The following is a 27,214-nucleotide window of genomic DNA, read 5'->3' on the forward strand; positions in this document are numbered from 1 at the left end:
TGGGACGGCATTTCTGGTGGCCAACCATGAGAGTGGATGTCAGGAGGTGGGGACAGGAGTGTCCTACGTGTGCTACCATGAAGGCCGACCATGGCCGAACCCAAGGGCTCTTACATCTACTTCCGACCCCGGATAGACCATGGGATAGCATATCACTGGACTTCGTGGTGGGCCTACCGGTAGACCAGGGGATGACGGCAATACTGGTGGTGGTGGATTACTTGACGAAAATGGGGCACTTCATCCCCTGCAAGAGAGTCCCTACGGCCGGGGAATTGGCGTCACTACTCCTAAAGAATGTGGTACGACTGCATGGATTACCTGGGGTGATCGTGTCGGACCGGGGGTCGCAGTTTACTGCGCAATTCTGGAAGACTTGGTGCACTGCGCTGCATGTTAAGACCGCCCTGTCCACCAGCTACCACCCTCAAACGGACGGCCAAACCGAGCGCCTGAACCAAACGCTCAAACAGTATCTGCGATGTTTTGTGGACCAGGGCAGGGAAGAATGGGTCGACTTGCTATGGGTTGCAGAGATAGCCTATAACAACGCCACTCACAGCTCCACACAGTCATCTCCATTCTATAGCAACTATGGCCAACATCCCAGGTTCTTGCCATTTCTACATCCGTTCAGAGAGGACAGGATTCCCGCCACAGCGGACAGGGTGGCACACATAAAAGACACATTGATGCGCTCAAGGGCTGTCCTAATAGAGGCCAAGAGAAGATACAAGGCTGCGGCAGATAGGAAGAGAAGGCCCGGGCCACTGTACCGCACTGGAGACTACGTCTGGATATCCACAAGAAACATGAGGTTTCGAAAGAACAGTGTGTTCCATCCCAAGTACATGGGCCCCTATCGAATTACCAAGTGTATGGGTCCCGTGAACGTGAAGGTGTGCTTGCCCCAGTCATTGCGGATACACCCTGTCTTTCATGTATCATTGCTCAAACCAGCACCCTCCAAGCCCTCTGGGACACCTCGGCCGGTATGCGTGGAGTCGGAGGTGGAGTATGAAGTGTCGGGCATACGGGCGTCCAAATGGTGCAGGGGGAAGCTGTGGTACCTGGTTGCGTGGAAAGGCTATGGCCCGGAGGAGCATTCATGGGAACCGGCTGAAGGGGTTCATGCTCCGCGCTTGGTCTCCTTGTTCCATCGGCGTTTTCCTGCCAGCGCTGGACCCGTGGGGAGCCGCTGAGAGGGAGGATGTACTGTCAAGAATTCCTGTCATACGAGGGGAGGAAAACGGTAACCAGCGAAAACGGACATCATCTCCCAGGATGCTTAGCGGTTGAGAGGTTATGTAAACAGGAGAGCTGTTGCATAACTCAAGGAAAACACGCCCTTATGTAAACAGGAGAGCTGTTACATAACTCAAGGGAAACACGCCCTTATGTAAACAGGAGAGCTGTTACATAACTCAAGGAAAACACGCCCTTATGTAAACAGGAGAGCTGTTACATAACTCAAGGGAAACACGCCCTTATGTAAACAGGAGAGCTGTTACATAACTCAAGGAAACACGCCCTTGTGTAAACAGGAGAGCTGTTACATAACTCAAGGAAAACACGCCCTATAAAGGGAGGAACCGGGAGGTACAACGCTGTCGGATATTGTGTTCACACCGACGTACCTGCTTCGTGAAGAGCAGTGTTCCGGAGTGGTGCTCCAGTAAGGCAAGAACGGAGGTAGGTCGAGTCGTTACTCCCTGGGCCGTGTCTTGCCCCATCGTCACCTGTGAAGGACCCGGAAGCTCTACCGGTCAACCATTGAGCTTCGCTTTTTGACTCGGCTGAGTCCAAGCGCAGTGGCGCTTTTGCTGGTTGGAGTCGTAACTCCCAGCCCGACCAGAGACACAGGGACTGCCAGCTGTAATGCACACCAGGAGGTGTTTGCCGCGTTACAGACTCGGAAGTCCACAGGATCGATCGAGCGGCTGCTCTCGGTTCAGTCTTCTTGCTTGTGATTGGGGTATCGGTGACGCATCACCAGGAGGTGACTCCGCGTCCCGGTGCAGTCTGAGGAAGAGGTTGAGCGGCTGCTCCCTTCAGGTAGAGACCCCGGCTGGGTGTTTCCCTGACTCCTCGATTCTCCCCAACACTCTTCGTGCCCCTCACAGCCTACCGATTGGCATTGTCGGCCATTTCATTTCTGCCCTCTGTTGGCATACGCCGGGACCGGCGTATATGCAGAGGACGGTTAGGACCATCCGTGCTGTGGGCTGGTAACGTACTTAGCCTGGAGGATTCCAGTGACTATAACTTTTGTTTATTCTTTGTATTATATTTGCCTTCATTAAAACAACTAACCCTTCACTAGTGGTTGCGTCCTCATTGTCGTGTCTGTTAAACGATCCTGAGACGTTCAGGGCGTTACAGTACTTGACTGATGCTGTTGTCCTCCGGGTTGATATTAAAGAGAAGATTCCTACAAAGATTAAATGTTTGTGTGATTCATTGCGAGCCCAACACTAAAGAAATTTGGTGACAACTGGGATGCTACTAATCAGCCCCGGATCCGGATCCATGGACTATTTCTGGTGTCATCTACTTTGTTATTTCTTCAAACGGATGTATTCAATCTGTGGAAATGTTGTTTACTTCACATTATGTGTGACGTGACGATCGAGAAGATACTTTGGTGGATTGTGCCCTTTTACTGTTGATTGAGCCTTCATACTACCTTGTACAGTTTTCTTTATTTCATTGCTTACGCTAACCTGCATTGCCCGTGCATTGAAACTACAGTTGCTGTATATTTTCAAAAAAATAAATCCCAGGCATTCATACAATGCTCATTCTTTCATTGGCATCATACTCACCAGATCTTTGTTGCAAGTTCGTTCGGATACTACTTGACGCTTCACATCAAGTTCTCTCACAGTGCATGCTGGGATTCTAGACTTCGGTCACACTATGTCACCTTTACCTGCCGACATTTAAAAAAAAAAATATTTTCATTATCAGGACTTCCTCGAACTTTGCGGCTGTGGATCTCCGGCTCACTGCTCACTGCCGACTGGAGTATGTAAATAAATAAATAAACAAAACGAATTTCATTGCGTGCTCTGCATCGCCATTTGGCGTTTCAGAGCGCAATGAAATTTGTTTTATTTATTTATATATGTACTTACCTCCTTTCTGCCGTAAGCCAGAGTTTACTACTCCCCACCCTGCCACTACCGCCCCCCACCCCGCCCACCGCCCCGCAGCACTCCCTCCAGGAGCCGCTACTGTTAGTAGCGTGTGACAGCGAAAACACAAAAAAATGGGTGTTGAATGAATTTCTGTACGTATTCAATGGTAAAATTGGTAATCTTAAAGGTTTCACTCACCACATCAGAGTTAAACCTTCTGCTGTTCCCAAAATACACAAAGTTCGCACTATTCCTATGATAGTTAGAGATGAAGTCAAATTGGAACTTAAAAAGTTGCAGGATGCAGGTGTTATTGAGCCCATAGAGGCATCTGAATGGATTTCTCCACTGGTCGTAGCCAAACGTTCCAATGGAAAATTTGTCTGTGTGTTGATCTTAGAAGTTTAAATGACAATATCATTGTGGATCAATTTTCTTCACCGAGGAATGACGAAATGCTTTCTCTAGCCAGAGGGGCCAAATTGTTTTCTACCACTGATCTTTTCTTGGCGTATCACCAAATTGTTTTACATCCATCGTGTAGGAGCGTAATTTTATTTTTTTGTACTCTATTTGGATGCTATCAATTCCATTAGAATTCCATTTGGATTAGCGTCCGCGACTGCTGGTTTCCAGAGATTAATGACACAATTGTTTGGTGAAAAGCCGGGGATTGTGTTTTTTCAAGATGATATTCCCATCAGGGGCCGTGACAAACAAGAACATGATGATAGCTTAAAGGAGGTATTATGAGTTTTATCCCTTAAAGGTTTAACTGCAGAAATTTCAAAATGCAAATTTGCTGAATGGAGTGTGGTTTACTTAGGTCATGAAGTAAGTAACAAGGGCATTAAACCCAAAGAAAAACTGGTTAATGCAATTATCAATGCGCCCTCTCCTATATCCAAGGATGTTTTGCGATCGTTCTTGGGCTTAGCAGAGTTCTACTCTAAGTTTGTAGAAAATGTCTCAGAAAAAACGTATCCTATGAGAATCTTGCTAAAAAAACAAAGTGAATTTTGTGTGTTCTATGGGATGTCAACAAGCTTCCAAATCATTAAGGAAGCTATCAGCAAGGCTCCTAATCTTCAAGGGTTTGATCTCTTAGCTAGCACTTTCGTGACCACTGACGCTAGCAGCAAAGGTTTAGGCGGTGTCCTATCTCAAATTAATGAATACAGGATAGAAGTTGTCATTACGTTTGCATCTAGATCTTTAACTCCTACAGAGGAGAAGTATTCTGTAATTGAAAGAGAGACGCTGGCGTGTTTATGGGCACTAGAACATTTTAGGAAATTTCTATGGGGTAGGCAATTTATCTTAAGGTGTGACCATAAACCATTAACTAAATTGCTTACCACAGAAGGATTGTCTAGAGCTACCACCAGAATTGCCAGATGTTCTATGCAGTTGCAAGATTTTAGGTATAATGTTCAGTACGTTCATGGTGTAAAAACATAACAGCAGATTTTTAAAGTAGAATGGCATTACCATTAACTGAAATAGATAATAATCGTTGGAATGGGTATTCTGTTGCCAGTGTTTCACACAATGATGTCTTGCAGGGAAGTATTGAACAAAAGGAATGGATAAATTCTGAAATGGAGGAAGCTATTCTGTTGGATATCAAATCCAAAGTAGGTAATGGCTGGTACGGAGTTGAAAAAAAACAGTTAACTGATGAATTAAGAGGATTTTGGGAGGTTAGGGATGAATTGTGAGTGAATGATCAATTTTTAATGAGAGCTGAAAAAGTTGAACCGCCTACTTCTTTAAAGAAAAGGATTATCAGAATTTGTCATGAAGGACATTCAGGTATCACTCGCACCAAAGACTCAAAGCGTTATATTGGTGGCCTGGAGCAGATATAAGTGTGGAAATATTTAAGAAAGAGTGTGCCAATTGCGAAGTTGCTGATAAGTCCCAGAAAACTCTAAATCCTCCTTCGTGCTCTTTGCATTGTCCTAGTATACCTTGGGAGGAAGTAGCTTTGGATTTCATGGGACCCATCAACTGACAAGATGGTTCCATCAAGTATATTATTGTCCTAGCTGACATGTTTTCTAGATGGTTCGAATTAGACATAGTAGAGATTGTAAATTCCAAAGGGGTCATTACATTTTTGGATAGTGTGTTCCTAAGAGAAGGGTTCCCTGCGTCCATTCTTATGGACAACGGTATACAGTTTAAATCCAATTAAATGATCCAGTAAGTGTCTTAGAGCCTCAGGAATTAAACAAAAGTTCACTGCACTTTACAATCCTAGTGGGAATAGTGTTATGGACTATAGAACTATCAAAGGGATTCTTCAATTGTCCAATAAAGCCAATATTTCTTGGGAAAATGAACTTCTGAAAATGATTTGGGCTTACAGAGTGACTTGTCATTCCTCAGTTGGGTGTAGTCCTTCCTCTATAATGAGAGGTAGAATTCCTTTTTCCAAAGAGAATCCTGGATGGACGGATAGAATTAAAAGAGTTCACAATGATTGGGAGGGTGTGAAGTGCAATATAAAACTATCTCAGATGAAAAATAAGCTTTACTATGATAAGAAATATGGCACTAAACAATTGAAATTGGATGTTGGTCAATGGGTACATGTGAAATCTGGTAAAAATGTGCCTAAAGGGGAGAGTAGGTTTAGTGAACCTAAAATAATTGTTAAAGTGAACAACAACACTGTTGTTTTGGATAATGGAGAAGTATGGCATATGAGTCGACTTGCCCTTACTGAAAAATACGGAGAGCGTTTTGTCAAGGACTCCATTCCTCACTATTGGTGGTTGTGCAGTAATGATGGACGTTTTGCATCACCTAGTGTAAGTTATTCCAAAGGTGGTGAGAATTTTAAAGTAAATGAAAGGGAAAATTGTGCTTTAAGGGGAGAAAATTGAGAGACTGAAATTACACCATCTGAGCTGAATCAGGGGATTTCCTCTTTTTCTGCTGAGTTAAAAACGTCCAGTGGTAGAGTTGTTAGGAAACCTAGTCATTTCAATAATTTTGTGTGTGATTAAAAATATAAAGAATATGTTTTTATATATAATATTTAATGTATAGAACCATTTGCATATTTTTGCCTTATTTACGACATGTAAGTTATATATTATTTTTTTTTTAAAGGGAGAAAGATGTGTAGTTCCTGGTTAAGGTATGTCATTTCTTAGCAGAATATAAAATTATGGAACCTCTTTGTTAGCATTCCATGTTCCTAGTATTTATGTTAGAGAATAGAATGTCAGCCTTTCTTCATTGGCACTCATACTTGGACGGGTGCTGTTGTCCTCCGGCTTGATATTAAAGAGAAGATTCCTACAAAGAATAAATGTTCATGTGATTCATTGCGAGCCCAACACTACAGTGCATTTTTGTGCACCAGCCCAGCTGACTTAACTACTCTGCATCTGAACCCCCCAGCTCAGGCCCCAATGAACTGGCTATGCAACGTGCTCCAAAACCCCTAGCGACCTGAGCCCCCATTTAGGAGCCCTGTGACTTACCCACAAGTCCCCCTGTGCAGCCTCTTTTGAGGTGGCCCCCTTTCTCCGTAGCGTGAGCTACCTACCTCACCAGCACCCTGCTCCTGGTAGAACCCAGGCAGTTCCTAAAGAACTGCTGGTAGTACTTTGTACCTTGACCCACTACTATTCCGATCCCAGAAGGTGAATCCCTGAAACCAACTATATCTACCTTTATGCATCTTGGACTTTTACTCCCATAGGATTGAATTGTGAGTGGAAGCGCACAGGTTTGAAAGTTTTACTTGCCTGTACATATTTCTATCAAAAACTGTACTTTTCTTTGAATGAAGTTCTTGAGTTTGAAATATATATAAAAAGAAGTGTTACTTTTCTAATTTGGTCCCGGATTTGTTCTTTGAGTGTGTGTCTCATTTATTGCCTCTGCAACTGCTTAGCACTACCCTCTGATAAGCCTAACTGTTCGTCCACACCACCACAAAAGACAGTGTTAGTATGATCTACTTTAGCCTCTGTAAACCAATCGGGGACCCACTGGACTCTCTGCACAGTGTACTTCGTTTTAGTACACTATATAGAGAGCCAGCTTCCTACAGCCACTATCTTAATTGCCATAAATAATAATCGATTTTAAATACAATCCATATGTCAATCAATGCTTATTCCTCTTATGCCTGTAATGTACTATAAAGTTAAACGTGCTTGGATTAAAACCTATTCTTCTAACAATATAATTCCCCTATCTTTGTAAAATAAAAATGAAACAGATTAAGACGAGTGTGAAAAGCTCACTTTTTTGGTAAATCGACTAATACCATAATCCATTCAGCCCCGTCTATAATACACAATATCGGATTCAGTTTTACACCTGCCTGCTCAATTCTGGACGGGTGCGCGCCGTGGCCGGTGACAACGAACGCCACAATGGTCCGCCATCGCCTCACGTGCGAGTCATAAACAGACGTGTACTTGTCTCGAGCCTCTCAGAAGCGCCCCGCCCACACCGTTCGGTCTACAGATTCAGTTGCTGTGTTCTCGTCTCCATAGAGACAGCAGCGCTGCAGGCCAGCCCACACTGTTGATGATGGGGTGAATCTGACTTAAACTTGCGGTATGTGCGAGGTGGGTCCGACGTCCGGTGTGCTTAAGGAAGAAGGTCCAACATGCGAGGTGTCCATCGAGGGTTCAAACAGTAAAGGGCGCAAGGAAGGTCTGACATGCCCTGAGCGCAAAAAAGGTCAAACAAGCTTGGTGCTCAAGGAGGGCCCAACGTGTGAAGTGCGTGAGGAGGATCCAACACGTAAATTGCTCAATGAGGGCCCAGTGTGCAAAGTGCAAAAGGCGGATTCGGTGCACAATGTGCGCAAAGAAAGTCAAACCTGCGAAGTATTCAAGGAAGGCCAGACGTCCTCTGTGCACCAAGAAGGTCCAACGAGCAATGTGTCTCACAAAGGTGTAAGGTTTGAGGCAAACAAGGAGAGTTCAACAGGAGACATTCCCAAAGAAGGTCAGTCTCGTGAAGTGCACAAGGAAGGTCCAACGTCTGAAGAGCACAAGGAGGGTCCAACTTATAAAGTAGGCAAAATGGGTCCAACCAGTGACATGAGCATGAAGGGTCCAATATGTGAAGTGAACAAGGAGGAACCAACAAGTAAAGTCTGCCAGAATGGTCCAACGTGTAAAGTGCACGAGAAGCATTCGATGCGTGGAGTGCAGAAAGTGGGAGCAATATGTGAAATGCGCAGGGAGGATCCAATGGGTAGTGTGCGCAGAGAGGATCCAACGTGCGTAGTGCGCAAGGGCACTCCGCCACACTCAGGCCCAAGAGGGGGCAAGTGCATCCCAGTACCACCGTGCGCCGCCGCCATGGTGTCCATAGGAACCAACACCGACTGGAAAGGGTAAGTGGGAGGGAAGAATCCCCGACCTAGGGTGCGACTCAGAAGTAAGTCATAGAAAACCCCCTCCTCAGGGTTCAAAGAAAAGGAGTGACAGGATACAAGTCCAATTAAAATGGCCACGTATGACCAGTCCCTTTTTTTCATTCGCTTTTTGGATTATTGTATTGTATTGTATTGTAATTGCATTTACATAGTGCTTACTACCCCTGACGAGGCGTCAAAGCGCTTTTTCGGCGAGTAGCACGTTATTCCGGGACCCATAGAGGATTAGTGTTGAATTAGTATAGTGAAACATGCAAGTAATTTTAAGTGGTAGATGGGTTAGTCAGTTATTTGGAGTGAGAAGGATAGCCAAGGGATAGAAGGGGAAGAAAGGTTTGTATTTATATAGCGCTTGTTACCCCTGAAAGGGTGTTGAAGCGCTTTCCTTTTTTATGGGCGAGTAGCACGCTCCTTCGGAAACCCATAAAGGATTAGTGGTGAATTAGTATGGTGAAATATGAAAGTAACTTGAGTGGTGGATCTTAGTCAGTTATTTGGAGTGAGAAGGCTAGCCGAGGGATAAAAGTGGAAGAAAGGTTTGCATTCATATAGCACCTGTTACCCCTGATGGGTGCTGAAGCGCTTTTCTGGCGAGTAGCACGCTACTCCGGAACCCATAAAGAATTAGGCGATCATTAAGATGGCGTGCGGACAAAGTCTGCCCGCCATCCTGATGTAAAAAGGGACCGCCTGCCATAAGTGCGGTAGTCCTGTGGGGGTGACATCCTGCATTTGTTTTTTTTTTTCAAAGTTGTTTTTATTTGAATAAGGTCAACAACCAAGGAAAGACACGCGGCAAACCCGCCACAATTCCCAAGCAGGGGAGATGCACAAGGTGAGGGGGGCCGCTATGACTAGGAAAAGTCCTGTTGTCCGGCCCAGCAGGGCATCAACTCTAAAGATGGTGAAAAGGGACCAAGTCTAGGCCGCCAGTACGGATGCAATACAAGTGTGCGAAGTCCGCCCTTCTAGAGTGTACACCAATAGGCAAGTCTCCAGGGCCGGACCAGCCCGGCCCATCATCTCAGGCCCCCCCCACTCATCGTTTAGGACTGACACAATTATCTTTCCAAAGCGAAAAAATGAAACCGGGAAAACTCCCCCCAACCCTCCAACAACCACCCAACTCCCTCCCCAACCCTCCAGTGATGGCAGCACTCAATCACCCCACCGCAAGCTTCCAATGCAAATCACACTTGAAACAGGTGTAGGGCTCGAATCGACGGTGGGCACACCGCAGCTGGTAGCCCCCGAGAAAGGAAACGCACTAAAGGCCCCCAGCGGAAAACAAAATTTTTGAAATCCCCCAGAAAGATGTCCGCCATTCGCTCCATGCTGAGCAACTTCCACAGACTCGCATGCCATAGAGAGATCGCTGGGGCCTCCCTCTTTTTCCAGGCCGCTGCCAAGGTGATTTTAGCCACCCCAATACAAAGCCAGAAGATTTTTTTGTCCGCTCGAGTCTGATGTTCTAAGAGCGGGTCCCTAAGACCCAACAACACATGTTCCAGGGAATCCACAATAGGATACCCCAGGATGTCTTTAATATGGGACAGAATCTCTTCCCAATAAGGGCGGATAACCAGGCAGTCCCACCAGATGTGGCGGAAGTCCCCCAACAAACCACAGCCCCTCCAACATCTGTCTGAGGTGTTAGGAAAAATGTGATGAAGCTTGGCGGGGGGAGATACCAATCCATCATAGTTTTAGCGTGTGCCTCCCGCAGTTCCATCGAATGATTATGTCTGGCCATATCTCGCCATTGATGGGACCACTCCTCATTCGTGATGTCTCGCCCAACAAGGTTCTCCCATTGACCCATATACCGTGGCCTAGGCGAGACAGCTGTGGTCAGGAGGTGACTATAGATGAAGGAGATAGCCCCACGCATGGTCGAGGTGCGGGAAAGAAAGGCTTCAAAGGGAGTAGGCGGTCGAGTCGCCGCCTCCCGAACTGACGGAGATAGGGCTCAGTGTAGCAACTGTCCGTGATGGAACCTTTCCTTCTCAGCAATCCCATAGTCCCGCCCACAGTTCGGGAAAGTCAGCGGGGCACACCCGTGGAACAAATGTGTAAGGGCCAGGCAGCCTCCCTCTCTCCAGGCGTCAAAGGAGCTGTCCCGCAGCGCAGGCGGAAAGGCCGGATTGAAGTGTATGGGAGTGAAGGACGATGGAAAAGTGGTACATCGCTCGTCTCCGGAGACTGCATCCCAAACCTTTAGGGTGGTGCCGGTAGGGGTGCTAAGATAAGCATTCTTGGGCCTGTCCCCCTTAGGCTTCCACACCAGGTCCCAGATCGTGCAACCCGCCACACTCCTATCCATGTGGAGCCAGTGTTTTTCCGAAAGGGGTTGGGTCCACTCCACCAGGACCCTCAATTGCACTGCTTGATAGTAGAGATGCATGTCAGGGAGGCCCACCCCTCCCTCCGCCCGCGACCGTCGAAGAGTGGTAAAGGAAAAACGAGCCCTGCCCCCCTGCCACACGATGTGAAGCATGAGAGTCTTTATGCGGCGAAAAAAGTCCCCGTCTAAGACAATAGGAAGGGCCTGGAAGAGGTATAAAAGCTTCGGGAGGAGTGTCGTCTTGATCGCGTGGATCCTGCCCAGCCAGGAGATAAAGAGCGGCTTCCAGCGCTGCAACTCAGTCTGGATAGATGCGAAGAGCGGGGGGAAATTAGCCGAGTACAGCTTGCCCACAGTGGGGGTCAAGCGGACCCCCAGATATAACAGAGAGGAGTGAGACCACGATAGGGGCGTGAGCGGACGAAGCCGCTCCACCTCCGCCGGCGAGAGCGTAAGATTAAGGATGTAAGATTTGCTATAATTGACCCGGGACCCTGCAACCTCCTCCAAGCGCGCCAGGGCGGCCTGCACATGGGGGAGAGAGTGCGCCGGATCCGCAAGGGAAAGGAGGACATCGTCCGCGAACAGAGAAATCTTATGTTGCTCCCCCGTGAAGGGCAGTCCCCGGACGTCCGGATGTTCCCGAATCGCCAGTGCAAGGGGCTCGATACTCAGGGCGAACAGCAGAGGGGAGAGAGGGCAACCCTGCCGCGTACCCCGCTAGTGCGAGAGGAAGGGGGACAAGTACCCATTTACCGCGACTCTAGATCGGGGGCTGCTATAGTTAGCTTTAAGCATGGTCACAAACCTGTCCGAGAAGCCAAAGGCCTGAAGAGTGCGGAACAGGAACTGCCAATCCACCTGATCAAACGCCTTCTCGGCATCCAGCCCAAGCAACACCGCCGGAATATGAAACCGGTTGGCCTTCTCAATAAGGTGGACCACCCGTCTGATGTTGTCATGGGTCTGCCGCCCCTTAATGAAACCGGATTGGTCAGGATGAATCAATGCCGGCATCAAATCCTGCATGCGCGACACCAAAATGGCAGAGTAGAGTTTAGCATCAAGGTTGAGAAGAGCTATCGGTCGGAACGACGAGCAGACAGAGGGGTCCTTGCCAGGTTTGGGAATCACCGAGATGACCGCTTCCGCCATGGAGACGGAGGACATCCCCGAGTGGGCCATTTCATTAAACAGGCGAACTAGAAACCCACAGATTTCCACCGCAAACGTCTGGTAGAAAAGGGCTGTGAACCCGTCCGCGCCAGGCGCCTTGCAGGGCTTCAGAGACTTAATGGCGCCCAACACTTCCTCCCTAGTGATAGGGGCGGAGAGCTGGTCATTCCATTCGGGAGACACTCGAGGGAGCGGGAGAGCGCGCAAATAGGCCTCCTGGGTAGTGGGGTCCAGGGCGTCCCCTGAGTACAATGCAGCATAAAAGTCCCCGAAGAGTTCTGCCTTGGTCGCGTCGTCGTGCTGCAGCAAGCCGGCGGCATCCCTTATGCCCCCTATGTACTCCCTCTCCCACTTGTGGCGTAGCTGACGGGCCAAGTGCCTCCCCACCTTATTCCCCTGGGAGTAGGAGAGATGACGAAGCTTCAGAAGGGTGAAGTCAGCCCTGTTGGTATAGTGGGCCCGAAGCTTGGCCCTGATAGCCGTAAGAGAGCGCAACGTCTGCCTGGACGGGCTGGCTTTATGCGCCTGCTCCAGTGTTGAGAGCTCCCCCTCCAGTGCCTCCCGCTCCACCCTCCGCAGCCGATTAAGCGCCGCATTGAGGGCCAAGCAGCTACCCCGGATTGACGCCTTGAAGGCGTCCCAGGTAGTGAAGATCGATGTGTCCCGGACCGGGTTGAGCTCAAAGAATTCCCGGATCGCCTTGCGGAGGTCGTTGCAAGAAGACTCGTCCCGCACCAGTGACGCCGGAAAATACCATCTGCGCGGCGCAGTCCCCTCCGGAGCCCACTGAAGGCCCAGCGCCAGTAAGCTATGATCAGAGACGGAGAGGGGAAATATCTTCGCGTCCCTCAGAGACCCCTGGAGGGACTGGCTATAGAAAACATGGTCAAGGCGGGAGTAAGAGTTGTGCACGTGAGAAAAGAAGGTGTGATCACGAGAGAGGGGGTGTAGAGAGCGCCACCCGTCCAGCAGACCAAGCTCCTCAAACCGCCGACGCGTCTCCTCAGAGAAGAGGCCGGCCTCGGCCCTCCGCTGGTGAGAACAGTCCAAGTCTCTGTCCCAGACCAAATTGAAATCGCCCATTAAAAAGATGCCGCCCTCCACAAAGTCTTCCACCGAGCGCAACAGTTCCAGGAGGAACCGGTTTTGCCCAGCATTGGGAGCATACACCACAAGTAACGTACAAGTCCTGCCGAGGAGCACTGCCTTAACAACGAGCCATCTGCCCTCCTTATCGCCACGCACCCCCAGAGGTTGAAACTGAAGGGTCGAACGAAACATCAGGGCCACTCCCCTGTGCTTCGACGCCGCTGAAGACCTGTATATAAGAGGGAAGTGCCTATGCTTGAGACGGGACTCGTCTCTCCGGGCCAGGTGCGTCTCCTGGAGTCCCACGACATCCAGGTGGTGATCTAGAATGCATTTCCAGACCTTCTGGCGTTTCTGTGGAGAGTTCAGCCCCTTCACATTCCAGGTACCTAAGGTAACAGGCATCCTACATTGTTCCCCTCTCCCTTCTCCGCCAGATCTCCCCCTTCACTCCTCCGCACAGGCACACATCCTCCAGTGCGACCAAGACTCCCTCTCCAAATTCGGGCCAGCAGCGCCCCTCGGAACCATTGCTCTCGAAGCACAGCATCGGGAGACTCCAGGTCATTTCCTAAGCTGTCATGCGTCCCATCGGACCTATCAGCCAGTAGTCGCCTCACCTCCTGACATGGCAAGTAGACCAAGGACCCCAGCCAATTCCACCTCCCACTCCCCCGTCTGCAGCTAAGACGTACACAGCCATTCACTCCAGAACCTCCCTCCTTGCCCCCCCAACAGACACCCCCCACACCGCTCGCACACGCCACCCCCGGCCGCCACCACTGGACCCTCCCGTCCCCACACCCAACCCACCCCCCCCCACCCTCTCCTGGAACCCCCCCAACCAGGGTCCCTCCAAAAAAAAAATAACTTGGAACACAAATAAACCCAACAACCCCAAAGCCGGGACCACTGTAGTTATCCCCCAAGTCCAGGAGGCGGGGCCTCCGCCCTCACCCCTCCAGTGAACAGGTCCAGGGTGTCTCCTCGCAAAGTACATCAATACCCAGTGGTACCTGAAAGGAGGATGGCCCTCCGGCGCCGATCAAGCTGAGGCCTCCCTGGTGGCTAGGCAGCAGAAGAAGAGTTCTGCAAGGCAGCTTCCGTCACATTCACCACCGAGGCAACCGCGGCGTCTCGCTCCTGCACGCTGGTCTCAGGGTCCGGCCGACCCGGGGCAGCAGGGCGCCCCACTCGTTGCCAAGGGAGGGAGCGCCGACGCTGCCTCCCCGGCGAGCCCCCATCCCCCAGCGAGGGGGACCCGTCGACCAAACCAAGGAGATCCCTGGCAGCCTGTAGAGAGCGGACCTGAACCAGCCCGTTCCGCCACCGGAAAATCAGCCGAAACGGGTGCCCCCATGAGTAGGAGATATTCTGGTCTCGCAAGAAAGACGTCACGGGGCGAAAGTCACGGCGCTTCTGCAGCGTCGACGCCGCCAGATCTTGGAACAGCTAGGGATGGTGGTCCCGGTAAAGCAGTGATGGAGTCCCTCTCGCCTTCCGAAGTATACGCTCTTTAAGCTGGTAGTCGTGCACGCAAACCAGGATGTCCAGGGGAGGATCCCCTGTCCCTCTTGGCAACCCCACACGGTGCACCCTGTCCATCCGGACTTCGCGGACGTCGTCCTCTCCCAAAACCTGCAGAAACAGGCCTTCCACGTAGCCCCGCAGGTCCCCAGCCTCTCCATCCCATGGCACCGAGCAAATGCGGATGTTGTTCCGTCGGGACCGATTTTCTAGGTCCTCTGCATGGGCCTGGAGATCCAAGTTCTGCTCCGTGAGCCGAAGAACATCTTGCTGGAGCTGATGGACGTCGCCGGCGAGCCCCAAGTTGTGCTCTTCCAGGGTTGCCACCCTCTCTCCAATACCATCCACATCTCGACGTACCTCCCAGAGGTCAGAGGCCCGCTGGGAGCGAAGGCTGGTGATGTCCTCTTTGATAGCGTTGAACAGTTCCAGCATAAATGCCTTGGTGACAGGCGCATCATCATCAGGTGGCTTAGAAGAGGCACTAGCGCCAGGCGGCGTCGAAGGGGTGGCAACCCGCTGCGGACCGTCTCGTCCGGGTTTGCCCCCTCGAGTCTTGCCAGACATTGTGCCCTGTTCAACGGTAACTCGATGCCACCCACTGGCAGGCCACGCGTCACCACCACCGGCGCTGCTCCACTACGTGACCCTACAGTCGGGGGAAGCCGGTCGTCGGGCAAGTCCACTCCCCAGTTCGTGCCAAGCGTGGGGGGTAGGCTGACACACGTCGGCCCCCAGCAGTTCAGATGGTCCAGCAAAGGGGCTGCACACCGGCCACATGGCGACTCCTCGAACGACCCCGCTTCTTCAGGCCCCAGTCCACACTCCTCCTCCCGAGAGATCCGGCCAGCCGTAAGGGTAGTGGGGCTATGGTTCCCCAAGCGGTCGCCAGCAGGAGCCCCCAGGGGGATCGCCCACACCGCGGGCCCCAGATCGAGCTTACCGGGTCCACACGATCAGGCAGGTCACAGGCCCTCCAGCTCCACTACGGGCGGAGCACACTCCAAGCTCCCACGCCCCAGGTCACCACAGATGCCTTCATGCCATGTCCTCCTGTGGCCGCAGCACCATCACTGTTTCCGCTGCACACCGGAGCCCATAGGGGGCTGGACGCCACCCCGCACCCTGTGTCACCGGGTCGGCCCGGTCGGATCAAACTCCGGCGCAGCAGCGCTCTAATCAGGTGGCCCCCTCAGGCTTCGCCCCCGTTGCCGGGCGGGGATTCGTGCCCCCAGGCGCCCACAGCTGTGTCCACCCGCTGGGCTGGCCGCTCAGTCTCCGCCCGCTGGCCCACTGCACCACGTCGCCTCCGCCGGCATGAAGCTCTGCCCTCGGTGGGAAGCCGGGCTCCACAGCGTCAGCCCCACGTCGTAGGCGAGGTCCCGGCTCCTCCGCCAGCCGCGCCGCAGGCCGCAAACACTACGGGACAGCCAGCACCACGGGCGAATCCGCCGGCGATCTCAAACTGCCTCCGCAGCCACAGGACGCCAAGCGCTACCGCAGGCAGGTCTTAGAAGTCCTCAGGAGGCCGCTAAAACAATGCTTTGCAAGTCTGGCGCCGGAGGGACCGAGGAGAGCGTCCTACTCCGTCGCCATCTTGACTCCGCCCCCCCATCCTGCATTTTTAACATTGCGGCGGGCAGTGCTTTCAGCATCACCCGCCGCAATGCCAAAAATGCATGTTGTGCATATGCATGCACAACGTGGCAGGCACTGCGCAGTGCCTGCCATGTTGTGCATGCACATGCAGGGAGGTACCACAGGTGCCCTCCATGTGCCCCCTCATCTCCTCAAAATCCTGGGGGACCACAACGGGCCCCCGACTTGAAAATCCGCATGCCTTTCCGCCTGCATATTGATATGGATGGCGGTGTCTAAGAGACACTGCCACCATATTAAACCTTTTCCGCCCGGTCGACTTGTCGACCGGGCGGAAAAGCGGCGGATGGTCTTCCCGTCTGCCGCGGTACCCCCCGCCATGCTAATATGGCGGTGGGGAAATGGGTGACAGGCGGGGAAGGATGTAGGGTGGATCGCCACCGCCATGCGGGCGGTGGCGATCCGCCCTACATCCTAATGGATCCCTTAGTGTTGAAAATTAGTATAGTGAAATATGAAGTAATTTGAGTGGTGAATGTGTTATTCAGTTATTTGGATAGAGAAGGGTAGGTGGCGGGATAGAAGAGGGAAAGAGGTTTGTATTTATATCGCGCTTGCTACCCCTGATGGGGTTGTGAAGCGCTTTTTTGGTGAGTAGCACGCTACTCTGGAACCCATAAGGATTAGTGTTGAATTAGTATGGTGAAACTTGAAAGTAATTTGAGTGGTGAATGGTTTGAACCTTATGCTTCCCTTAGATATATACTAGCTGTAAAATGCAAAAAAGATATCCCCTGTCCGCTCAGCAGATAATTTGCTTAGTTGAGATACCAAAGGTGAAATACACTAGAAAGAGTGACATATCTTTTTCCTTTATGACACCCTCTCTCTGGAAAGGACTGTCGTTTGCTGTTGGTGAAAATAACAATCATAACTCCTTCTGGAAACATCGCAAGACATGCCTTTTTCAAAATAACTAATTGTCTCCGGTGGTTATATACCTTGTTATGGATAGGTCTTAGCTCCTGGACACTCTTCTTTAGCTGTTGTGCCTAATAGTTTCATTTCAATTCATTCATTCACATGCTTTACTCAGGCCAACCAGTATTAAGTGGTATAAACTGCAAAACAATGCTCCCCCCCCCCCCTGCAAAATGTGGTGAAGAACCCCCAGAGGTACTACTATTTCACAGACACATATTTAAGGCCATTTAAATAAACATACGTATGTTTGCTGCACGCATATTTTATTGGCAAACTCGCCCCGTTTCATAGCAAGCCCTGTTGAATTCTTTCCTTATTTTCACCCTATGTTCATTACTCTCGTCAATAACAACACATCTGAATGGCACTCAGGCCCAGATTTACTACTGTTTTGCATTAGGGTTGCATCACTTTTGTGGTGCAACCCAATGCAAAATCGATTTTGAGATTTGCAAGGCCACACAAAGCCCTATTTGTGGGATTTTGTAAAAAAATTACTCGATGCTATGCAAATCCATATTTACTAACATCAATAAATATGGGTTTGTGCCAAAATGGTGTGCCTACCCGAGGCTGACCTAGCAAGGGGAGATAGCTCCTTGTTGCTTCCTCTTTGCTTCTATGTTTTCGGCAGCACACATACAAGGAGGAATATGCCTTTAAGAACAAAAACTATTCTGACCACAACGTAAACACCCTTGCGTCGTGGTGCAGGGGTGCCAGCGCTGGTGATAGGCATCCAGAATTGCACCAGCACTATGAGAGAGCAAAACTGCGTCATATCTTAGGCAGATATGGTGCATTTCTGCTCGCTCCCTCTGACGCAATGCAGGGCAGCAACTTCCCTTGCTGCATTATATTGTGTCAAAGTTTAGTAAATCTGGGCCCTAATATTTTCCCTCCCCATCATATTATTGGTAATGCTGACTGTTGTAATGCTATTGGTCTGTTTACTTTAGAATGAAAAAAGGGAAGAGGAGTAGGGCATTTTTGTGTGTGTGCAGAGGATTGGTAACTATTAAAATTAGGACCAGGTAAAAAATTTTATGATGTATTCCTGCATAAATCCAGATAATTCGGTTTCGCGCATGTGGAATGGTTCCATGGTGTGAAAAGTCCAAAAGTAAGATTTATTCCAAAGATAGGATCCACGACCGCTTTGCCACAGCAGCATGCCAGTCAATGAGTCACAAACCCCACATTCCAGAATACCCCAACAACATGACATGATTCTATTCTACTATATCCATGACAACATTAAAGACACATGCCTGAACCAAAGATTAACGATAATACACCCATACTACACATCCCCCTTTTTTAAATAAAACAAAACAAAGTTATAGGGACTCAATAATACACATAATCACTAGATCAAACTGGAGCAGTTCTAACTCTACCACTACTCCTATGCATACCACCCCCATCACCATAAGTCTTGTTACACACACCTGCCCTTTCAAGGAAAGAATTGTAAACCCTGCAATCATTATCTCCTCTGTCAAGCACCAATACTGCTTGAACTTCCATTGCGTAAAGTACCAACACCACCCTCAAAAGAAATTAAAATCAGCCAGATCAAACCAATCATTTCTCACCAACCCACTCTTCATGACCGCACTCTGATCACTCACTGTTAGAAAACCCCGGGCAACCGAGGTTAGCAGTCACCCGGTTTTTCCCAACACACACTGTGGTAGCTTGGCTCGAGCGGTAGGGAAGGCACCGTGTTAAGCGTACGTCACCCCCTCACAATAACCATGCGTTCATCCGTTCCAAAAACGACTCTACACCGTAAAAATTTATGAAAATATCTCTGTGTTTATCTTGTTTTCTCTTAGTTGCAGGTTAAATAAATAATGACACACTTACAGTACACAAAGCTTCTTCTGTAAAAAGGGGTAGGTCAAATAAATAAGCTCAGATCATAAATAATCAATGAATAAATAGACGTGCATAAAATACATAGGCAAATAAATACTGCGAGGGAATAAATACTGTGAGACAATACATACTGTGAGACAATAAATACTGTGAGACAATAAATAGGATAAATACAAAGAATACAATACTCTCAATAAATATAAGCCATCAGTACACTTTCAAATCAGGTCACATTTGTGAGGTTCTATGGGTTGATTCGGCCCAATCACAGCTTGTGGTTATGTGGATGGCCTGAGGATGTCCCACCTAGAGTGGTCAAGGCTGGGGCCTAAGCTGAGGTAAAATGAGGGTAACCTAAGGTTCTGGCTCACCAACTACACAGTTCCTCACACAGGTCCCTGCACCAGTCTCAGTTCACCCCCCCTAGCACCTAGAATGGTCTTAACACCCCACTAGCCCCTAGAATGGTCTTTTAGGGCTCCACAGGGCCTCAGATGCCCTTTCTACCACTTACTGCCCTTTTCTCGGTGTTCGGCTCCACTCGGCGCCGGGTCGACGTCGATGGGCGGCTCCGGTTCGATGACGAGTCGATCGGTTCCACTTGACGCCGTGTCGATGCCGTCGGCCGGTTCCGGTTCGATGTCGCTGGGCGGCCTCGGTTCGTTGTCGGGTCGATCCGCTTTACCTGACGCCGGGTCGATGCCGTGAGGCGGCTCCGGATCGATGACGCTGGGCGGCCTCGGCTCGATGTCGGGTTCCGGGGTCACGGTCTCCCCGCTTCCGGGCGACTCCGGAGTGCGACCTCCACTCCCGACCTCCGTCGGCTCCACTTCGGGTTCCGGCGACTCCGGAGTGCGATCTCCACTCCCGACCTCCTGCGCGCTTCGCCTCGACCTCAGGCGACTCCGGAGTGCGATCTCCACTCCCGACCTCCTGCGCGCTTCGCCTCGACCTCAGGCGACTCCGGAGTGCGATCTCCACTCCCGACCTCCTGCGCGCTTCACCTCGACCTCAGGCGACTCCGGAGTGCGATCTCCACTCCCGACCTCCTGCGCGCTTCACTTCAGCTTCCGGCGACTCCGGAGGGCGGACTTCACTCCCCCGTCGACGCCTCACCTCAGGTGACTTCTACTTGACCTCCGGTGTCTCTCCACGACCCCCGTCGGCGCCCTCACTCGACCTCTAGCAGCTCCGGGTACGACGTCTGCCTTCTGTCAGCGCCGCTTCTCCACCTCGGGCTCCAGGTCTCCAGGCTTCTCGACGTTGGGTCTCCAGGAGGATTCCACCAAACAGGTCAGGAACTTGCTGTTCTTCTCCTTTAAGGCCTGTTCCGGCTGTTCAGGTCCTTAAGATGATTTTCTGGTCTTTATCCCACACAGGGCACTAGGCTGGGCTCGGTCAGTAGGGACTAGCATCAAGGGTGGGTTTCTGAACCCCACTCCAAGCACTGGTTTCCACCCCTGCTGCCTCACTCCTTCCTCCTTCTGAATCTCTGTCCTCTCCCTTCACTAGTCAGGTGCCAACTGCCAATTCCAACTGCCAACTCTGAGCTGGCTTCCCAACATTCCAAACCTGCCTCACACTGTCACAGGGTTCTAGAATGTTCTGGAAGGTACTAGTAGGTTCCAGTGATGTCACAGGTGACAATGGGTGGCCACCATTTTGTATCTCAGGCCCTCAGACAGAAGTTCCAGGGGTAGGGAAAATGGCTCCCTGACACTGCATCAACACTAAAAAGTCTGGTGGTTCCCAAAAAGGAAAAATCTTAACAGGGTTTGAGGCAAAAGTGGGACAAAATAAATAATGATGAGGAGGGACCACCCAAAGGGCTGACAGGTCTAACACGCGTCCCCCCCAGCTGAAAGTGGGGAGAGCTACCCAACCCCTTGGGAGTTCTCATCACTAAGGCGGAAATACCTTGAGAGACCGTCTGCATTGGCGTGGTCCACTCCAGGCCGATGTTCCACCTGAAAGTCCATTCCCTGTAGGGAGATAGACCACCTTAGCAGCTTGGGATTCTCCCCTTCATCTGCATCAGCCAACGAAGGGGTCTGTGGTCGGTCTGAACCAGGAAGTGCGAGCCAAACAGGTATGGCCGCAACTTCTTCAGAGCCCATACCACTGCAAAGGCTTCACGCTCTATTGCACTCCACTTCTGTTCCCTGGGAAGTAGTCTTCGGATAGGAAGACCACGGGTTGATCCAGACCCTCTTCATTGAGTTGCGATAATACTGCCCCAATGCCATGTTCCGATGCATCCGTCTGGACAATGAACTCCTTGGAAAAATCTGGGGCCCTTAAGACCGGGGCCTCGCACATGGCTTGCTTCAGTCTCACAAAGGCCTGCTGACAAGCCTCCGTCCAGACTACCCGTCGAGGTTGTTTCTTGGACGTGAGCTCCGTGAGGGGGGCTACAATGGTACCGTACCCCTTCACGAAGCGGCGGTAATATCCCGTGAGGCCCAGAAAAGCTCGGACCTCAGTCTGAGTCTTGGGGGGTTCCCAGGCCATGATAGCCTCGATTTTCGCCTGGAGGGGTTGCACCGCTCCCCTACCCACCAAGTGTCCAAGGTACACTACCGACCCCTGCCCGATCTGGCATTTGCTGGCCTTGATCGTTAATCCAGCTTGTCTCAGGGCCTGGAGAACAGCTTGCAGGTGACGCAAGTGATCCTCCCAGCTGTTACTGAAGACGGCTATGTCATCCAGATGAGCAGCAGAGAAACTCTCCATTCCAGTGAGGATCTGGTTCACCAGATGCTGAAACGTGGCAGGTGCGTTCTTGAGCCCAAAGGGCATCACACAGAACTGGTAGTGGCCATTGGGCGTGGAGAAGGCTGACCTTTCCCTTGCTCCATCAGTCAGAGAGATCTGCCAGTACCCCGAAGTAAGGTCAAAGGTACTTAGATATTGGGCAGCTCCCAGCCGGTCAATCAATTCATCCGCCCTCGGGATCGGATGAGCATCAGTCTTGGTTACTGAGTTCAGTCCCCGGTAGTCCACACAGAACCTCAGTTCCGGTTGGGCACCCGGTGGTGCAGCTTTTGGTACTAACACCACCGGACTGGACCAGGGGCTGCTGGAAGGTTTGATCACTCCTAGCTCCAGCATCTTAGTGACTTCACTGTGAATGCTGGCCTTCACCTTGTCTGACATCCGGTAGATCTTGGACTTCACAGGTGGGCTGTCTCCTGTGTCCACATCATGGACGCACAGGTGAGTCCTACCCGGAACAAGGGAGAACAACGAAGAGTACTGTCCCAGGACCTGGCGGCAGTCCTCCTGCTGTTCAGGAGTTAGAGATGGGGAGAGAATCACTCCCTCCACCGACCCATCCTTCTCTTGAGACGCAAACAAATCGGGGAGAGGCTCGCTTTCCACGTCCTCTGCTCCGTCAGTCACCATCATCAATATGACTTCGGGCCTCTCGTGGTGGGGTTTGAGGCGGTTGGCATGCAGCACCCGTAGGGGCTGACGAGGGGTCATAAGATCCACCAAGTAGGTAGCCTTACCCTTCTTCTCCAAATACCTCAAAGGGTCCTGACCAGCGATCCTGGAGGGCGCTAAGCTCTCCTGGTTCGATCACCCACACCTTCTGGCCAGGCTCCAACTCCACCGGGTGAGCGTTGTGATCATACCACGCCTTCATTACTGCTTGGCTGGCTTCCAAGTTGTCAGAAGCTTTCTTCCACAACTTAGCCATTTGGCTCCGGAAGGCCAGCATGTAGCTCACCACATCCTGGGGAAGCTTTCTGGGAGTTCTTTCCCATCCGTCTCTCACCAGGCTGAGAGGTCCACGCACAGGGTGCCCATACAAAAGCTCGAAGGGGCTGAAGCCCACTCCCTTCTGTGGCACTTCCCTGTAGGAAAACAATAGACAGGGTAGGAGGACGTCCCATTTCCTCCGCAGGCTTTCAGGCAGACTTCTGATCATGCCTTTCAAGGTTTTGTTGAACCTCTCCACCAGACCATTGGTCTGGGGGTGGTAAGGAGTGGTGAACCGGTATGTCACTCCACACTCCTTCCACATTGCCGCATGTACGCTGACATGAAGTTGGTCCCCCTGTCGGACACAACTTCCTTGGGAAAACCCACTCGGGTAAAGATTCCCATCAGGGCCCTAGCCACAACAGGTGCGGTAATGGTCCTCAGAGGTATTGCCTCTGGGTACCGTGTGGCATGATCCACCAGAACCAGGATAAACCTGTGACCAGCTGTAGTAGGTGGATCTAACGGACCCACAATGTCGATGCCCACCCTTTCAAAGGGGGTGCTAACGACAGGAAGTGGTTCCAGGGGAGCTTTCAGCTTCACCCCTGTTTTCCCACTGGCTTGGCAAGACACACATGTCCGGCAGTAGGTGTCGGATGACACTTTCATTTGAGGCCAATAAAAGTGTGGGACAAGACGGGCAAAGGTCTTGTCTTGCCCCAGGTGTCCTGCCAAGGGGATCTCGTGAGCCAACTCCAGTAGGAAGGCTCGATAACGTTGAGGGACTACTAAGGCTCGTGACGATCCATGTAGGGGTGCCTTGGGTTCACTGTAGAGGAGGCCATCCTCCCAGTAAACGTTGTAGTTCCCCTCAACGTTCCCTGCTGCCTGGGCTTCGGCCTGTCGCCTCAGTCCCTCAAGGGTAGGGCACTCCCTCTGGCCCTTGCAGAATTCCTCCCTGGTCGGCCCTCCCTCCACGTGCCACTCGGCCGGGATGGGTAGGTCCTCCAGTTTGGTAACATCCCCCACCGCGGACTCCTGGTCCACCACCTCCGGTGGCCTATCCGTCACACGGGGCGCGGATGCCGAGGCAGGCTCCCCCTGTCCTCGGTTCTTCCCTTGGTCGGCAGCTGGCTGGGCCTTTGTTCCAGGCTCCAGCCGAAACGAACTCCCTCTCCGGGTAGTCGCAGACCTTGTGCTGACACAGGCCCAGTCAGGTGTACCCAGCATCTCAACATGAGTCCGGTATTCCACCTCCTTCCAAGCATTGTGCTCCATGTCATTCCCCAGCAGACAATCGACTGGCACGGCAGGGCTTACGGCAACTCGAAGTGAACCTGCAACCCCCTCCCATTCAAAGGGAACCTCGGCCACCGGATAGTGGCCTGTTCTGCCGTCAGCCATCGCGGCTGGGTGGAGTACATCGGGAATTACCTGCTCTGGAGACACCAGTTGGCTACGTACCATAGTCATACTGGCTCCTGTGTCTCTCAGAGCCTCCCCTCTTTGGCCGTTGATGGTGACCCACTGCCCATACTTTACGGTATTTGCGGGCACCTGGATCTTAGGAACCATCTCCCGTTCTCCCAGGGACACTAAAGTGACACCCGCCCACTCCCTTCCCTTAGTTAAGGGCATCTCCTCCCCGAGCACTACACTAGCTACTCCGGGGGCCTTTCCTCCAATGGGAGGGGGTGGTCTTTTCGGGCACTTCGCATCTCCCTTATAGTGTCCGACGCCACCGCACTCGAAGCAATGGACAACCCTTGGCTGCTGACTCTGGCCAGGATTAGGGTTTCTGGGTGGGTTAGCCCTAAGGGTGAATCCTGTTCCCTTCCCTGGGAAACTATTTTGGGGGCCTTTGGAGAACTCCTTTTTCTTTTCCCCTCCCTCTTTCTTCTGGGGGGCGCCCTGTCCGGCCTTTTGAGTATCCCCTCCAGTCCCCCTTGTGGACACCCGGGTACTAGCCCAAATGTCCGCCTCCTCAGCAAGCTTCCGGGGACTGGTCAGCTTGCTATCCACCAGGTGTTGACGCAGTTCAGGGAAACATTTTTCGAGCAGGTGTTCCTTCAACATTAAATCAAACAACCCCTCGTAGTCCCTCACCTCACTGCCTTGAATCCAACCCTCTAATGCCTTCTTCGCATAATCCAGGAAATCCACCCAATTCTGTGTGCCCAGTTCAGGCTACCCCGGAACTTCTGTCGGTACTTCTCGGGTGTTAGTCCAAACTTTCTTACGAGCGCCACTTTCATGGTGGGGTAGTGGGTCTGCTCATCCTGCTCTAGGGCCAGTAATGTATCCCTACCAGCTGGAGGCATGTATTTGTACAATCCCCCTCCCCAGTACTTATCTGGAACCCCATGGGCCCTTAAAGAGACCTCATAGGCCGCTAGCCACTTGGCAATATCATCCCCTGCACTATAGCTAGCTACTATGTCTTTTGGCAGGTAGGGTTTGGGTTCCCTGGTGATTTCTTGGGCTTTGCTGCCACCATTAGGAACAGTTTGTGCCCCGACTCGTAAGATCTGGATATCCATCTCCTTGAGCCTCAACTCGTGAGCCATCCTCCGTTCCTCCTTTTCTTTCTCCAGCTCCGCTAACTTCCATGTGAGCTGTCTTTTCTCCCTCCGGTCAGTTAACTCTGCTTCAGATAAGCCACCGCTAGAGACAGTGCTGCCCTTCCTGGAAATGGTTCTGGGCCCCGCTACTAGGTTCCCCACCTCAGGTTGGTACAACCCAGCCCCCTCGCTAACAGGCTCTCCATCCCTGTCCTCCTGCTCAGCCTTACTTTCCCGTCGTGCCTCCCACCAAGCCCTCAGGCTGGTCTGGAGCTCACCCTTCCTTGCACCTGGGGAACAATACACCCCCTCTCTCTCACAAAACTCTTTGAGTTGGGCCACAGTGTAAGCTTCCACATCTTCCAGCACAAACTCCATTTTGCCCACTCAGAAGAAAGAACAGGTGTTTACAGAAGCTATGCAGGGGGGTACCTTATATAATACCTCCTCCCACCACCAGAGTAAATTTGGAAAAAACAAAACTCAAAATTAGGAAGTCCGCTTTGAGAAAACTCCCGGTGTAGGCCTATGGACTACCCACAGTTATTGTCGAGTGGACGCAAGCACAGCTCTATCCCACCACTGAACACCAATTATGTTAGAAAACCCCGGGCAACCGAGGTTAGCAGTCACCCGGTTTTTCCCAACACACACTGTGGTAGCTTGGCTCGAGCGGTAGGGAAGGCACCGTGTTAAGCGTACGTCACCCCCTCACAATAACCATGCGTTCATCCGTTCCAAAAACGACTCTACACCGTAAAAATTTATGAAAATATCTCTGTGTTTATCTTGTTTTCTCTTAGTTGCAGGTTAAATAAATAATGACACACTTACAGTACACAAAGCTTCTTCTGTAAAAAGGGGTAGGTCAAATAAATAAGCTCAGATCATAAATAATCAATGAATAAATAGACGTGCATAAAATACATAGGCAAATAAATACTGCGAGGGAATAAATACTGTGAGACAATAAATACTGTGAGACAATACATACTGTGAGACAATAAATAGGATAAATACAAAGAATACAATACTCTCAATAAATATAAGCCATCAGTACACTTTCAAATCAGGTCACAATTGTGAGGTTCTATGGGTTGATTCGGCCCAATCACAGCTTGTGGTTATGTGGATGGCCTGAGGATGTCCCACCTAGAGTGGTCAAGGCTGGGGCCTAAGCTGAGGTAAAATGAGGGTAACCTAAGGTTCTGGCTCACCAACTACACAGTTCCTCACACAGGTCCCTGCACCAGTCTCAGTTCACCCCCCCTAGCACCTAGAATGGTCTTAACACCCCACTAGCCCCTAGAATGGTCTTTTAGGGCTCCACAGGGCCTCAGATGCCCTTTCTACCACTTACTGCCCTTTTCTCGGTGTTCGGCTCCACTCGGCGCCGGGTCGACGTCGATGGGCGGCTCCGGTTCGATGACGAGTCGATCGGTTCCACTTGACGCCGTGTCGATGCCGTCGGCCGGTTCCGGTTCGATGTCGCTGGGCGGCCTCGGTTCGATGTCGGGTCGATCCGCTTTACCTGACGCCGGGTCGATGCCGTGAGGCGGCTCCGGATCGATGACGCTGGACGGCCTCGGCTCGATGTCGGGTTCCGGCGTCACAGGGTCACGGTCTCCCCGCTTCCGGGCGACTCCGGAGTGCGACCTCCACTCCCGACCTCCGTCGGCTCCACTTCGGGTTCCGGCGACTCCGGAGTGCGATCTCCACTCCCGACCTCCTGCGCGCTTCGCCTCGACCTCAGGCGACTCCGGAGTGCGATCTCCAC

At 51.3% G+C, this 27,214-nt stretch overlaps 1 protein-coding gene across 1 annotated transcript in view; it reads left to right on the plus strand.

The window, feature by feature from the left end:
- The first annotated feature begins 7,637 nt into the window (after positions 1 to 7,637).
- SPMIP10 (sperm microtubule inner protein 10) overlaps positions 7,638 to 27,214 on the plus strand; it is a 237,212-nt gene continuing 217,635 nt past the window's right edge. The window contains exon 1 of the mRNA XM_085640775.1: positions 7,638 to 8,520. Within this exon, the coding sequence (XP_085496901.1) occupies positions 7,733 to 8,520 (788 nt within the window). The 5' untranslated portion in view covers positions 7,638 to 7,732. The remainder of the gene's footprint in view (positions 8,521 to 27,214) is intronic.

The sequence above is a fragment of the Triturus cristatus genome, chromosome 2_1 (genome assembly GCF_964204655.1).
Source record: "Triturus cristatus chromosome 2_1, aTriCri1.1, whole genome shotgun sequence".
Classification (NCBI taxonomy): Eukaryota; Metazoa; Chordata; class Amphibia; order Caudata; family Salamandridae; genus Triturus; species Triturus cristatus.